This window comes from Pseudoliparis swirei, chromosome 18 (assembly GCF_029220125.1).
Source record: "Pseudoliparis swirei isolate HS2019 ecotype Mariana Trench chromosome 18, NWPU_hadal_v1, whole genome shotgun sequence".
Lineage (NCBI taxonomy): Eukaryota > Metazoa > Chordata > Actinopteri > Perciformes > Liparidae > Pseudoliparis > Pseudoliparis swirei.
In genome coordinates, this window is record NC_079405.1 from 23,562,395 (window position 1) to 23,578,489 (window position 16,095).

The 16,095-nt window shown below is 42.9% G+C and overlaps 1 protein-coding gene across 1 annotated transcript in view; it reads right to left on the minus strand.

The window, feature by feature from the left end:
• The window catches only part of cntn4 (contactin 4), a 171,183-nt gene that overhangs the window by 14,675 nt on the left and 140,413 nt on the right, over positions 1-16,095 (minus strand). The window contains exon 12 of the mRNA XM_056437610.1: positions 11,443-11,570. Within this exon, the coding sequence (XP_056293585.1) occupies positions 11,443-11,570 (128 nt within the window). The remainder of the gene's footprint in view (positions 1-11,442; positions 11,571-16,095) is intronic.

A 16,095-nucleotide genomic window follows, 5' to 3' on the forward strand; every position in this document is an offset into this window, starting at 1 on the left:
CACTCGGTTGAAATTGCCACTGAGCACACAGACTAAATTAACCATGGCAAATGATCCCTGGACGGGCATGGATTCATGTAGAAAGTGCCGGCAGTGCAGTCTTCATCCAGAGTGAATTAGATACCTCCATTGTATTGCCCCCCCCCCCACACACACACTCAACGCCGCCACCACCACGACGCCAACGCGCTCCCGTTGTGATTTATCTAGCCGTTTTCTGATATCAGGCCCAGAATGCTATCAGCCGGTCGGTTGTGTCGTACCCACAATGAATGCGCGTCTGAGGGCTAAATGGCGAGCGATGGCGGTGAAGTAAAAAAAAAAAAGTGGTAATAACACACACAGGAGGTATTCAAGGGGGCCGCGTCTGCTCTGTTCTCTAAAGGCCGGCGACACCTTGTCGAACGAGTGCAGCGCGGAAACATAAAAGCTAAGAGTAAGAACACGGGTTTTTATGACTATACTCTCCATGATGTAAGGAGAAGGAAACAGAAGGGTAATAAAAAGGCTGAGGGAGGATCTATCGGGAAATACAATAAAAACATATGAACCTCCTCTATCTGCAAAATGTAAACACACTATAAACATGTAATTACACGCGGTGTGTGTGTGTGTGCTGCCCGGCCCTCTTGCTGCCTTCAGGGATCGGCCGTGACCACGACGGGAATAGGCTCCCTTATTACCTGCCTCTGTCATCATTTGTGACAATCGTGGTTGGTTACACAACCACACACTGGGCTCGTGAGCGTAATTGTACAATGCCTTATCACCCGCTACCACTAGTAACCCACTCACTTACCGGGGGGGGTCAATGAGAGACGAGATAGGGAGCGCGTTAACGTGCCGAGGCGGACCGGGCGGCACCGAGGGGAACCGATGCAGAGGTGGGTCAAACCTGCCCGGCGACATGTTCCAGTTTGTGCTTAACATTCTGAGAACCTGCGTTTCCCCCCTCCTCGGTCACCTGTTGTTCCACGTCACACTCAGTGCGTTTACATGATGGTATAATTCGAATCTTGCTTTAGTCGGACGATGCTATCTTTTCGGGGATCTGCTATTATCCCAATATACATGGCAGTGAGTAATTCGAATCATTGGCCGAAAGCATGTCATATCCGATACGATAGGCGGCGCTGTTTTCATTACAACTCGTGGTGATACAGCCATTTCCACTTGACCTCTTCACCACCACCACCAACAACAACCAACAACAACAACATCAACATTTCGAGAAAGATGGCGAACAGAGAGCAAGGCTACATCCCTCTACTATTCTTGCATGATGTTAATAGTGACATTATCGTCTCTTTCGACTCTTTCGACTTCCGGGTCACGACATGGGAGGGAGGGAGGGAGGGAGGAGGGCGGGATCTCAAGCATGCGCAAAGACGCAAAGTCCAGTTCCTAATCCAATTCACCGTTACATGCCGCGATAGTCGAATTATCAACCGGATCGGATCGAGTTATCCAGGGGTGTTAATCGGATCGTAGTCGGACCGCACATAGTCCAACAAAGGTGTTTACATGAAACGGATAATTCGATTTCAGTCCGACTAAGCCAGTTATTCGAATGCATGTAAACACGGTCACTGTCCAACGTGAATAATCGATGAATGAATTAGACCCGTCGTGAGCAGTGTGTGTCAAGTGCCGTGGATAAACAGGTGCTCAAGGTGAACGTTTAGCAGAGCAACACATTTCCTTTAAGAAGGCTTTAAAATATGCGCGTGCTAATGCCACACACGGACAACAGGAAAGGACGTGTCCACACACATTAGCCGAGGAGGAGAATCTCCTCAAAGATAAGATTTTGAGTTTGGACTTTGAGTGGCTGCATTTCATCACATTTCACACGGATGACCATCACTGGGTTTGTGCTTCTATCTTTTTGGATAAAGTTTGGTGGAGAAAAAAAACCATTCATGAACATGCACACATGATTTTGTTGTTGGCAAGACTCAAAATAATAATAATAATAATAATGCTAAAATAATAATCCATTTAATTTATACAGCGCTTTTTAAGATACTCAAAGACACTTTACATTTTACATCCATACACCGTAGACACAGATACGGGGAGCAATTCAGGGTAAATTGTCTTGCTCAAGGACATATCGACCAGGGCGGGGATTGAACCGCCAACCAGCTGATTGGAAGACAAACAGTAGCCCAATCTATTAATAACATTAGAACATTAAGTCCTCATCCAAAAACTAGAACTCACTTATTTACTGCTAACTACATGCTGCTTTTGCTTTTTACCTATTGTCACAGGGAATACAACCTAGCCGGCTATACAGGGACAGCTGAGTTCCTTCATGTCACTGTCTACTGTCACGATGTGTTGTGTTGGTTCACTTTTACACTTTTTCTTTTGATCTGTCGGCTTAAGATTCTATCTTTATCTCCGTAACTTGGTTTTCGCTCCTGAATCAGTTTGACATCCAGGATTAATCCTTCTGAACACATATTGGAAACTTTTTTCCTCTGCCTCTCGCTGAAATAGTAATTTTTTGTTTGACCGGAAAGTTATATCATATTTATTCAGGGAGTGCGGTTAGTGACAGTGTGGGCTCAATGGGAGCTCTGAAAGCTTTAACCCTTGTGTTGCCTTCGGGTCAATTTGACCCGATTCAATGTTTCACCCTCCTGTCGCCTTCGGGTCAATATGACCCGATTCAATGTTTAACCCTCCTGTTACCTTTATATTTACTAACATATTTTACCCTTGAGGTCAATATGACCCCAGCTATTAAAATCTCCAGAAAATTATTAGAATTAATATTGTTTTCCAAGTTTAAGTGTGAGGTACTTTATGTTTGTTTGTTGACTCCCGAAAGAACACCGACATTAAACATTGAATCGGGTCAAATTGACCCGAAGGCAACACAAGGGTTAAGGAGGAACAGCGGGGGAGGGGGGGGGGCGTGGCTTAGCGAAGGGTCAATTTATTCTAATTATTTCCAAGAAACTAGAAAACGGTTCACGAATTAACAGTCTCGTAAAATTAAGCCTCACGAAAAAAAAAGAAGAAGAATGACACGGTCTCCTGAGTCAAAGGGAGACGTTTTGAGAAGATACGACATTTCATGAGGTCTGATCGAGGTTTAAAGCGGAAGATTCCCAACATGATTTGATGCTTAAAAGAACGAGAGATTGATGAATATCTTATTATTCAAGCAAACATCAAGTTGGAGAGGCCAGAAGAGATGACTTCCCCACGCTGGCTCACAGTGGCAACACTCGATCATAACATAGAGTAGACCAGCGGAAAGAGCGAGCTCACAGTTACCCATAGACTCCGCGGTCCTCTCTGAGGTCAGTCGTGTGCCCAGTCTTCCACACAAACAGCAGCCATCATGAATGATGCTCACACTCCACTCTGCCCCCCCCCGTGGACATTCCCTCCTAGCTTTAATGGTCTAACGCTGTAATGTGTAAGAGTGTATTCTCCTAGAGTGTGTAGACACTGTAGGTTTCGCCACACGGTGAGTGATGTGAGCTTGAATAATGCATAAGAGGAGAGCGTCGAGGAGCCACGGGCCACGCGGCATCCGAGGATTGTTTTGAAATTTGTTTATTTTGACCAGGGAAGAGATTCAATCCGAACCCTGCGAGTCCTTCAAACTGAGATTCACGAGCACAAACAAAATGTCTTTCACTGGCGGGTCAACGGCCTTTTTCTAAAGCGGCACGCATCTGGCTCTGGTTCACAGCATTAGTTTAACCCTCCTGTTACCTTTACATTTACTAACATATTTTACCCTCGGGGTCAATTTGACCCCAGTAATTAAAACCTCCAGAAAATTATTAGAATTAATATTGTTTCCCAAGTTTAAGTGTGAGGTACTTTATGTTTGTTTGTTGACTACCTAAATAGCCCTTTAAATATAAAAAAGTTGATATTTCTTATATGTTTGACACAGTGAAAAACAGCCTGGGGTCAAATTGACACCCAAAGAACACCGACATTAAACATTGAATGGGGTCAAATTGACCCGAAAGGTAACAGGAGGGTTAAAAGGTAGATCACCGTAACATGGATCGCAGTTCAGAAAAAGGTCATTTTTTTGGAACTAAAGTGTGATGACCCTCATGACAAGAAGTCCTTCCTTTGCTCTTCGTATCAACAAAGCACAGAAGGTTTTCATCAGCACACACACACACTCCTTCTCCACGCTTCTTTGAATGCCACTTAGGTCTTTCAAGGACAAATTCATTTGGGGGTAAAGCCGGTGCACACCGCTCAGCGGATGCATACGAGATGCCTCAATACTGTTTTTAGAGGCTGTGCAGGCCGCACATCTACAGCGACCTGCTGGTGATCACTGACAGATGGCTGCTCATTATTTTTCTATATGGCTGTCAGCAGTCACACATTGCATTTATCTTTCATAGTTGCTGGCAGTAAACATGGACGAAAGGTTTGTGCTTTGAAAGGAGCCTCCCAGACTTTGATATGTGGAATGTTTTTACATCCAAGTAACTACAAGGAGACAATTTATCTTCTGTCTTGCGCAAACAAAATTGATAAAAGCAATGACTAGTGTTATCTTTCCTGAGTAAACTGGCCAGTATCCTCCATCAGAATTGCTTATCACATGGCCAATCTATGGAAATATCTATCTCCCTCCTTTCTGATGCTGGAATTGGCTGTGCTACTACAATGTGTTTAACTTTCCAAAACCAAAATTCCAATAGCCACACTCACTTTGTAGTCGCTTTTAACCAGTGGTGGGCCGTCAGGGCCAGCAAGGCCTTCTCTGCTGGCCTAAACATCATCAGAATATATATTTTTTTCTAAATATATTTTCCCACAAATATGTATTCAATTATTTCCCAGAGTAAGAGTTATTCTCTTAATTTCATAGCGTTCCTCTTGGTTGCGCTGCTTCCAGCCCCAGGTTGAGATTTGGAGGGCTGGTGTTTATGTTAGATCTTTTATCCAATCATATTCAGCCATCGTGTGTTGCCAGGGGGCTAAAATCTGCCCTTAGGCCTTCAGAATCAACATTGCGGGCGCTGGTAGCTTCAAGTGAATGGGAATGACAATGTTGTGTCAACCAATCAGCTTTAGAGTTGGCTCCTGTAGGCCTTCTAGAAGGCCCCGGAACCGGCACAGGAGCCAGCTAGCAGGCGGAGGGCGTGCACGTCTTTTGATTGGATTACCAATATTGAGAGGCGGGGTCTATGGGCAGGTAGATCAGAACTAGGAAACTGAATTTGATAAAGGAATTAATTCGCGGACTACAAAGCTGTTTTTTCAACCCACAATGGCGGAAGGAGGAGAAGATGTCGATTTGGTCGAGCATATACTTTTAACGCCTTTCTCAAGACGAACTTTTCAAGAAAAGTTAGACGTAAGGAGGACTTTTTTCTTCTTCTTTTTCTCCGTCCCGATGCGCGCATTCTGCAGCGCGCGAGACGGAGAGCCGAGAGAAATGACATGCTGTTGTGTAGATACGATCAACATCAGACGGCTGTTTAGTTTAATAAATGAACAAAGACGTGCTATAGAGAAAATGACGGGGGCGGGCCAAATTTTTTTAATGTCATGCGATCTACCAAAACTACGCCGCGATCGACCGGTAGGTCGCGATTGACGTATTGAGCAGCCCTGGTCTAGAGCCATGGCATCATAATGATAGTAATAAGAGGTGGATTAATTCGGGTGGGACTGTATAGGACCTCACTGAAGGCCCAGGCCCCAGGCCCACGGCCCGCCACTGCTTTTAACCTTTAAAGGGACGGCACAATTTGTTTTGAAGTGGCTATTACATTTAATGTCATCGGTATCTCAGCCGCTTTATATCTGTGTGGCTGTCAGGGAACAGCTATAAATACATTTGACTGCTGACATAATGAGATGTCACATCAGGCTGGTGTTAGTTTGACAAGTCTTTAGTTATTAACCAAAGTGTGGGTTTAATGAGTTCTAATTTTGCCGTCATTATGGCACTGGAGGAAAAAAGTGAGGTCGATCAAAGCGATGACAATTCATCCAGGAGGTCAACTAAATAGTAATTTAGATATTGAATTGAAGACGACTAACATTGACACAGGCTGTCAAATACCACAAATACAATGGGAACAATGATACAATAACCACTGATAAAAAACCTTCTTTTTTTTAATACTTGATAATTTATTTAGGTATTTTTACAGAAATACTACCTTCAAAAGTAAGAAGGCATGATAATAATAAAACCTAAAAATAAATAAAAATGAAGCAAAAATTAACCATGCATCTGGCCAAGAAGGGCCATAAGGAAACAAAAAAATAATAATCTTAAAGCAGCATAATAATTATAAATAAGGAAGCAAAAAATAAATCAAAACAACCATGCAACACTTCACCAAAGTTGTCAGTCAATCATAAATTCGGTCCAACAAACAGATCTCTAGTACAAAATATATTCAAAGAGTTCTATTCACAGGGTATCTTTAACTTAGTTTTAAACGTATATATATATATGGGTTGCATCTTGGTGAAACATAATGCTTTTCTTTTTAAGAGGTACTGAGCCTCTGGCACGAACAAAGTCCCAAATCCTGTGAGGTTCGGGAGAGCGTGTCACAAAAAACATTCTGCTTGCCAACCACCTCCGGAGCAAATGGTTCTGAAGATGTGTCACAGTGTTGGGAAGATGAATTCCCTTTCCGGGGTTCACGGAGGGCGGACAGAAGCGAACGCAGTGTGAGCTCAGAAGTTTGGAGTTGGCTGACCATCTGTAATGATCGGAGGCGAGCCTAATTGCAACGGCTCATCTCCAGCGTAATCAGAATTCAGGGAGCACTTCTGTAATCAAGTGCAATTAATCTGCTAATATCCCTCCAGTGTTGGAATGATGGGGACATTAACCGGGCTCATCTGTTGCGACTGCTCCGCTGCAGTTCACTCGCTGACTTATCCACAGCAGGAGACGCCGAGCACCTTTTGACAGGTATTTTTTGTACCCACATTGGCGTCACCGGAGAGTCAATTTGAATAAACTACTGTCATCTCTCAAAAGAGGCCGCCCCCCCCCCCCACCCGCTAAACAGGTTTCCGATCCTCAATGAAATAATGCATGCAAATCACCCAATCCCCTTTCTCCAAACAATATCGATTGTGACAAGCGAGGCGCCAAGATCGCAGACGGGAACATTTGTACATCGGCGGCGAGGAAACAGGCTGAACGTATGATGATGCGAAGAAAAAAAGAGGATGCGAAGTGAAAGAGGGTGTCGGATGAAAGCCAAGTTCCTTTTTCACAAAAGAATCATAAGTGGATAACGCCGGGAAGACGTACGCTCGTGCAGCTTGATTGGAAAGTCACATAAAGGCCGTCAACCTGAATCTACGGAGAGAGCGGTGGGTCCCACTCCTGCACCCCCCGCCTATGCACACTGATTGGCTGGGGGAAAGAGGAGGAGGAGGGGGATGGGGGGTTCTGGACCGTTTTCATTTCACAGTGGGTGATAAATGGGTAAAAGGAGAGTGTCGAGTGTAACTGGCAGGGTGTAGCAATGCCTTTGCTTTTTTTTATTATTATGCCTTGAACTCACGGCTCCACGCTCCAATTTTTTTTTCAAAGCAACGAATTTGTCCACGTGCCAGAGATACAAACACACTGACACTTTCTTGTGCTAATTTCCTCGCTTTAATTATGCAACGGTTACTGATTATTTTGCTGTTGTTGAAGAAAGGCAAGACTCGTCATTCGTCAATGGGATGCAGTGCCAGTCATCAGAATAAATCAGCGGCAAGGTGCACTCTGAGCTCTCCCCACATCCTTGACTGCTGCTGACTTTCAGACATTCATAATATATGAAATCTGTCTTTTATAATTTAACAGAAAATGGAACCATGCCGAGAGAGTGATTTACAGACGAAAGAGCTGGTCTCGTTTATTTATTTTTTATTCCATTAGGCGGTGCGTATTCTGGTTAAAAAGGAATTACTGCATTGATACAGGGCATTCCGTTATTCACATTGACATTAATCACTTTTTTTCTGTGGGGCTAAACATGGATTTAGGTTTCTATAACTACTTACAGGAAAAATATATAAATGAGACAGATGTTTGGCATTTCAAGGATTTGAAACTTGAAGAAAGATAATTAAATAGATTGAACCTTCAAACTAAATTCATAAACTTCCAGATGAAAAAGCAGCTCTGTCTTCGAGTCTTCATGAAAAAAGGATTTAACACATAAAATATACAGCTTTTCTCGTATGGTCGGGGAATTGTACGGATCCTGACACCACTTTATTCGTTTTGGGGTTTTTCCCGGTTGCAATTCATTACCTAAAAGGGGAGAAGTGTTATTTGTGAAAGATTGGAGGCAAAGACTCCAATAATCCGTTGAAAAACACATGTGAATCGATACCAGGCCCTGTGAAATATGAGGCGTGAACTTCTCTCCCTCAGGCCAATACAGTGGAGATCAATAACTCCATGAATCTATACAACCCAGCCAACTAGGAAGGTCAAGGCAGAACAAATGACCACAACACAAATGAACTGTGCGACCTTCGTGAAGAAGGAGGTCGAAGGGTGGGTGTAGTTTACTGAATATGTCAGAAAACCCCGCAGGAGAATACTATCCCCAGTGGAAATAGGACTGGAAAACAGCCGTGTGCACAGCGTGAAGCCACCCAATGAGATGCCCTTTACCCCCAAATCATTTCATACACAAAGACAATTCAAAAGGGAAATTAGCAGAAACATTAAGACTTCGTGGATGGGCGAGATCGTTCTCGACGAATAGTTAAGGTTCGGTCAAAGGCAGTGCGGGAAATGCTTTTTAACCTGGATTCAAAAGGTGGTCAAAGTTGGTGCAAGTCCAACATCCCCTGGACGTTTGTTCCAGCTCTGTGGTGCCCGGTACCATACCGCTGCTTCCCCCGTGTTTAATTTGCACTCTGGGACCAGTTGGCAGACCCAAAGGCTGAGAGGCTGATGTCATAAAGGACAGTCAGAAAGCCTTTCGGTCCCAAGCCATTGAGAGATTTATAGTAGGGCTGTGAAATGATTACAATTTTTAATCGGGTTAATCACAGGTTTTTGTGGATTAATCATGATTAATCACATATTACCGATATTCTCGGTATATTTTGTGAGAACATAGAGATTTATGACAAAAGACGGATATATACATTTATACATTCTTCTATACAATGGTGCTGCAACTCAGCAGTTATTTAGCAGTTTTCTTCCATATGGAACATTAATACATCTTCATCCTAAACAGAATGTTTAACCCTCCTGTTACCTTTCGGGTCAATTTGACCCCATTCAATGTTTAATGTCGGTGTTCTTTGGGGTCAATTTGACCCCAGGCTGTGTCAAACATATAAGAAATATCAACTTTTTTATTTATTTAAAGGGCTATTTAGGTAGTCAACAAACAAACATAAAGTACCTCACACTTAAACTTGGGAAGCAATATTAATTCTAATAATTTTCTGGAGGTTTTAATTGCTGGGGTCAAATTGACCCCGAGGGTAAAATATGTTAGTAAATGTAAAGGTAACAGGAGGGTTAAACAGAAAATTGTTCTCTTGTTTGTCAACCATTAACTCCACCATGATACAATCTAAAGGCCTCTAGTCTTCCTCTAGCAGCTGCTGAGGCAAACTGACTGTGTGGGTTTTCTTCATGAACTGGGCCGTGATGAAAGGGACGGCGGGGACACCGCTGCAAAGCTGAAACCTCACCGACACGGACAGGTGGACAGATTGACAAGTGACTTTTTTTTTGCTCGGTACTGATGCGCGCGCACGGAGCTCTGTGGCGCGAGACGGAGATCGATAAGTGTTAACACAACGCGAAGAGACAGAAATGACATGCTGCTGTGGAGATACGATCAACAACAGACGTTTAGTTTAATAAAAGAACAAAGACGTGCTATAGAGAACATGTCAGGGGGCGGGCCAATCTCTTTAATGTCATGCGATCTACCAACACTACGCCGCGATCGACTGGCAGGTCGCGATCGACGTGTTGAGACCCTGATCTACAGGAAGTAAAAGTCGTAACAAGGTTTCCGTAGGTGAACCTGCGGAAGGATCATTACCGATGAACAGACCGTCTGCATGAGAGCGGACAGAGTTCAGATTGAAGTGGTGTATTGGAAGCTCATTTTGCAAGTGACTTTTCTTTCGTCCCGACGACCAACAACAGACGGATTGGAAGCTCATTCTGCGCATGCGTTAAATGCGTTAAAAAAAAACAACTAGTTAAACCTGTAATTGAATTAACTGAGTTAACGCGTTATTTTTCACAGCACTAATTTATAGACATGCTTTAGACACTCTTCACTGGAGGAGACCTGAGAACCGGTGTTGAGTCTTCGCTAGTTGCTTTCTGAACGAGCAGAAGTCGGCTGAGAGGTTTAGAGATATGCGGACAACAACATAAAAGATAAGTCGAGGGTTGTAGATAGTATTGGATTTGACTTTGAACCCTTATTGGCTGATCTAATACCTTTTGATTTGAGGGGAAGAGAGCTGTAGAATAATTTAAACTTGAAAGAAAGAGGAATATAAACTATGAAGAACTTTTAACTGGTTTTGAAACACAGTCTTAGTACTAATGCCTCTATATGACCTCCATAAGCACACTTATACATGCCAAAGTCTTGTTTCTCGCCGCTTGTGAGAGGCTTTTCGCGGCTTTCCTTTTTCAGGACCAGTATTGATTCTGCTTTTTTTCTCCACGGTGCTTTTGTTACCAGCGAGCGTTTTTTGACGTGGCAATGCCATTTTTCGATCATTTAATTGAAATTGTGTGGAAGCTCATCCACAGAGGGCGACATGAGGGTAGACAATGCCTCAGGAGCCTCCGCAGTGTATTCTCACCTACCAACTGCTTTTCCAAAGCTGTTGATCTTGTGTGGACCTTTTAGGAATGACGGACAAATCACACAAAGCACAGAAGTGATCTGATATAGCAAGGTCAGTTTCAATACCATGTGAAATATTAACACCCTCAGTGATGGTAAAAGGAATAAAAGGTCTCTTGCTCTTGTTTTGAAGAAAGATAAGTCACAGCGCCAGAGCAGGAATACAATCCCCCCGGCCCGGGTGATCTAACAACAGCATCATGCCTTTTTTCACACAGCATATCCTCTGTGAGGACCGGAGGCACCGAGGCAGCCAGCTGAACGCTTTCTGCAAACCAACATAGCAACCGAGGTGTGTCAAACAGAGAAAAAACTATATCTTTCGACTCAATGTTCATGTTTTATTTATTAAATCGTAACACTTCAAATTTTTAGTTTGTCAAGGAGCAGAATGAAGCACTATCTAAGTGTCGTTGAGGTGTAAAAACATGCGTTTGAAAAAAAGGTGTCCAGTACTTTGTTGTTGGCACTCTCCGATCACACAAAGGCCGTTGGTACTTTGCAATGGGAAAAGTGACTAATGAAATGTTAATAGGGTAAAAGGAAATACCTTTAACGGTGACGCTTCCTGTGCTACTGGCCACGCCAAACTGGTTTCTTGCCACACAGGTGTAGAGGCCGACGTCAGACTTGGTTGCGTTCCATACCCGGAGGTTACCGTTGTCCAAGATGAAGACCCTGTAGTTACAAAAAAACAAAAAAACAATTTATACGATGAACATAGCATCAGCTGGTACCAATTGTTACAAGCTCGTTCAATTCAATTCAATTCAGTTTATTTTATATAGCCCAATATCACAAATCACGTGTGTGCCTCAGAGGGCTTTACAATCCGTAAATACGACATCCCTGCCCTAGGACCTCACATCGGATCAGGAAAAACTCCCAAGAAATATATATTTTTTAAATTACGTTGAAAAAAGGGAAGAAACCTTCAGGAGAGCAACAGAGGAGGATCTCTCTCCAGGATGGACAGAAGAAATAGATGTCATGTGTCCAGAATGAAGCATTACAGAGTTACATGAACACATTCAATGAATATGATAGAATATATGAATACTTCATCGTAGGCATGGACCACGATCCAGACCTCCACAATCCATGAGACAGAAGGAGGTAGAGAGGAGGGGGCCGGGGCTAGTGCCCGATCGGAACGGGCCTATTGCTTGGCTCCCAGTATTGCTGCTTGCGGTCTATTGGGTGGGCATGTGCGTTCGGGTGTGTCCATTTTGGATTAGGCCTATTGCTCAATCCCGGGAAGTACTGCTTGCAACTTTTTTCGAGAACCGTTCATCGCTGGTTGACTTTTCGCGATCGTAATGTTGCGGGACAATTAGCGGTCAATTGTTTATTGCGTCCAGATGGCATCAACTCCGTCAGTGCATGCCTTCAGGGCCCCCAGCTATACACCCGCCAAGTGTGAAGCACATCGGATCAACGGTTCGTGAGGTTCGCAGAGGACACGCAGAGGATCCCTTTTGCTTTAGCCGCTTTGCACACGTACAATTTCAACCGCGCGGCACACAGTCGGGTTGAGTTGCCGGCAAAGACAAGCGACTAACACAGCAGGAAACATTGTTCAGGGTCTCGAATGAAGTTCTGCTGCTTTGCAGAGCACAGCGATGAGTAATGGGATTACATTTTTTGAGAGTGATTAATTCAGCGCATGACTCGTGAGATATCTGGGACAACAGTGCCCTTTATACAATTGGCACAAAAAAAAGGGCCTTACGAAACTTGACATTTTATAAATAACAAGCAAATATGGAAATTGTGCCCTTGAAAGCAAGGTACTGTGGGAAATCAGGGCTAGACCGAGTCATCAAGGCACGCTGCATTTTAATGATCTGAAAGGCTCCGCTGAATCTGAAAACTGTAAATACGAAGCGGGGGGATGAAGCGAGGCCTGTAAATCGCTCTGTTCACCTACGAGTCAAAGGAGTCACAGCGGACATATTCTCAGTTATGTGGCAGCGAGCAAACTGAGGAATAAAAATGTTGTTCAATGACGGTTCTTATTTTCGTAAACAGACGCGGGCATGTTTGCGTTGTTTTTTACTTTTTATGTTACGTTATTGCCGGAACATGGGTTTACAATTAAAGCCGCACCAGTCGCCATTTTTTTAAATATTAACAGGTGTTCGAATGACCAATTTCACATGAGTCGCTCAAGATGACAAACACATAATTATAATTAATTAAAAAATCATTCAAATGTGATAATTAGCACTTCAGTTCCCCTCAGCTCTATGTTTTAGCATCTTTCAACACACCGTTTTGTAACGGTTCACTCTCACCACTCACAGCTGTCCTGCTTCCAGCTACAGTCGCTTTGTCAACCCAAAGACAGATGGCAAAAGATATGACTACTCGGTGAATGTCTTGCAGAACTTAGTCGCTAATAAAACAGAAATTTTTTCTCAGGTTCTCACTATTAACTCAAATATGACGTTTGGCACTTGGGATTTTTTGTAGCATGTGACAATTGATTCTTGTTACATGAATACACTATCTTTTCATAATAAGTTTATTTAACCGTAATAATAATGAATTTTTCACACAGGAAGATGAACAAAAGCTTATGGTTTCCGTTCAAATAAGTATGTTACAATAATGTGTTATAATAATGTGTGTTTGCGCTACGTACGCAACTCAGGAAAGTGTTGTAAGTCAAATTGCAAAATGTTGTGCAACTTGCCTAAGTGGGCTACATTATGTCATGTTCTGTAACTTAAAATAAGTCACCGTTGAATTTTGCCGTTTGGAGGCCACTGACCAATCTGCCGCATTTCTGACAAATTGGGTACACTTCAGTTGAAAGACTTGGCTCTTCCTTTGACCCCTTGGATCTACTTACTGTAAATCACTAATGGCATTACAGTTTCCTAGTTCCACATGTCGCTGGCCACATGGTGAATGGTTCACTCTCATTTAAACTCTGGTTCTTTTGCTGCTGTATGTTCCACCGTGTTCACCCCCTAAATGGTATTACCAATACACTTTAACACCACTCATCGTCATTACCATGCAAGGTTCCACCTGCCCATCAGGACTAACTAACATTCATTTGACAGGAGTCATTTGGGGTTAAGTGTCTTGCCCAAGGTAACAGCGACATGGGCTAGCAGAGCCGGGAATCGAACCGCCGATCCTCTGATTGAAGGATGACCGTGCTCTACCGCGGAGCCACAGTCGACTATCCCGTCAATAACTTCACGAAAATATCAGGCCCGAAAGGTGGGTCACTTCAAGCTACTCCTTTTACCGACAAGTAGTAGAACATTGAGTGAACATTTAACGCTTTAAAAAATAAAAATAAAGTCATATTATCGTATGGCTTTTTCTATAATTTGTAGTTCTACCCATTCATCTGACAGATTATTGAATACTCCTTTTAACCACCACAGTTTTAACACTAAAGCACCTTTTAAAACAATCGGTTTCCGACTGTATTGAAATACTTACAACATGACTGCATTTGGATAAATTCAACGGAACGGACCCTGTTGGTCAGCCAAAAGCTCTCTAGACAAATGTCCCTCCCTCAAACCAGGTTTGAGAAAATTGACCGGTGCGGTCTGAGTTGAAACAGAGAGGAGTTTATTATCCATTAAGGAAGTCTGACACATGGCACAGAAAACAGTTCACAGGCTCTCAGGATGTTTTCCTGTTTGCACCAGTGATGCATTTAACTGGATGTACTTGTGAAATGCGGTTGATACGGTTTGACATAGTGTTACATCCCCCTCCCCCCCCACACACACATACACTTCAGTTATTTTTACAAGTGGTGGAGATGTGATAAGAAAATGCAGCGACACTTAATGTTGGAGAATTTACTTCTAAAACCACATGGCGCTGCTGAGTGGAGACTTCTCGAGTTTTTTAAATCAAGCTGAGAAAGAAAAAAGAGTGCTGAATTCAAAGCGGCCAACAATGACCATCAGTTACATGGGAGGCATACCGCCGTGTGGGATGTCATGCAGTTAATGACACCCAACCATGGGGGCTGATCAATTTAAGGAAAATGGCCCATTATATATCACCGCAGTCCTACAACTGGCCATTACCCTGAGCAGAGTAAGCACAATTAAAACAACTCCCGTACATTAATTATAATGCATTGCCGACTCATGATGCCTAATGGTAACTAACTAGTGGGCTTTTTTTTAAGAGGTGAGAGGGAAAACAAAAAGGAGGAAATGCATTATGTTCAAAGACAACAAGCTCTGAGTTAACCAGCACATGGCAAACCGTCAACAAAAAATAAAAAAGAGACATTTTCTCTCAAAAACTACATGCAGCTTCACAACTGGGTGTGTCTCGGGAGACGTCGTGTCGTCTGCTCAGACAAAGAGAAAAAGACGGGCGACAATAATGGAGACAAATTTGCCGTGGATGTATAAAGAGAGCTGGATGCAGCATTGGTGGTGGGGACCCGTTGGTTCCCATTAAAAGGAAGGAAGCCAAAGAAGTTAGACTTACTAATAAGATCTATTAGATCTTTAACCTTCCTTTAATTTTCCTGAAGGAAAAAAAAAATCTCTTTTCTGTGTGTAATAGGAAAAAGTATTTTTTTGGCGCTCTTGCTGAAGGCTTGGAAAGGACCTATGGTTGTCAAGAGGATTGATGATGTCACATAATGCCCCCTTAAGCCGTCCCCAAATAATTCATATACAGGTCCATCCTGTTATATCATGTATTTGAATCACACAATACAGTCATTTAATTCCATACTGTAATTTGAAAAGCGTTTCAATTAGCTGTACTGAATTTTTTTAAATTCAATAAAATCCATCTCACTACTTTACATTCATGAAATAAATACACAAACGTAAAATTAGACAAATAAAGAGAGGGAAACAAATACGGTTATGACGCATCACGAGGTGAAGCGAACAGACTATGATCACTACGAGTGGTCTCCACTCTACCTGCACTTGTGCTTTGCTCTATGAATATCCAAAATCCCTTTGTCCTGATGGAAGAAATAGAAATCATGTGACTTGTGCTCCGTGCATCTTGTGAGAGGAAGCTAGAGAGTGGACAAATGGCTCTGAATCCACAGCAGTCCTCCCCTGTTCTTTGCCTTTTTTTTTGGGACCTATTTTTTTCTTTTATTTCTTTATTTTAAAGCGTCCTATAAAGGTTGGGGAGGCACTTTCCCTTTCACCGGCCGGCTGCAAAGGAAGAGGCGCAGACC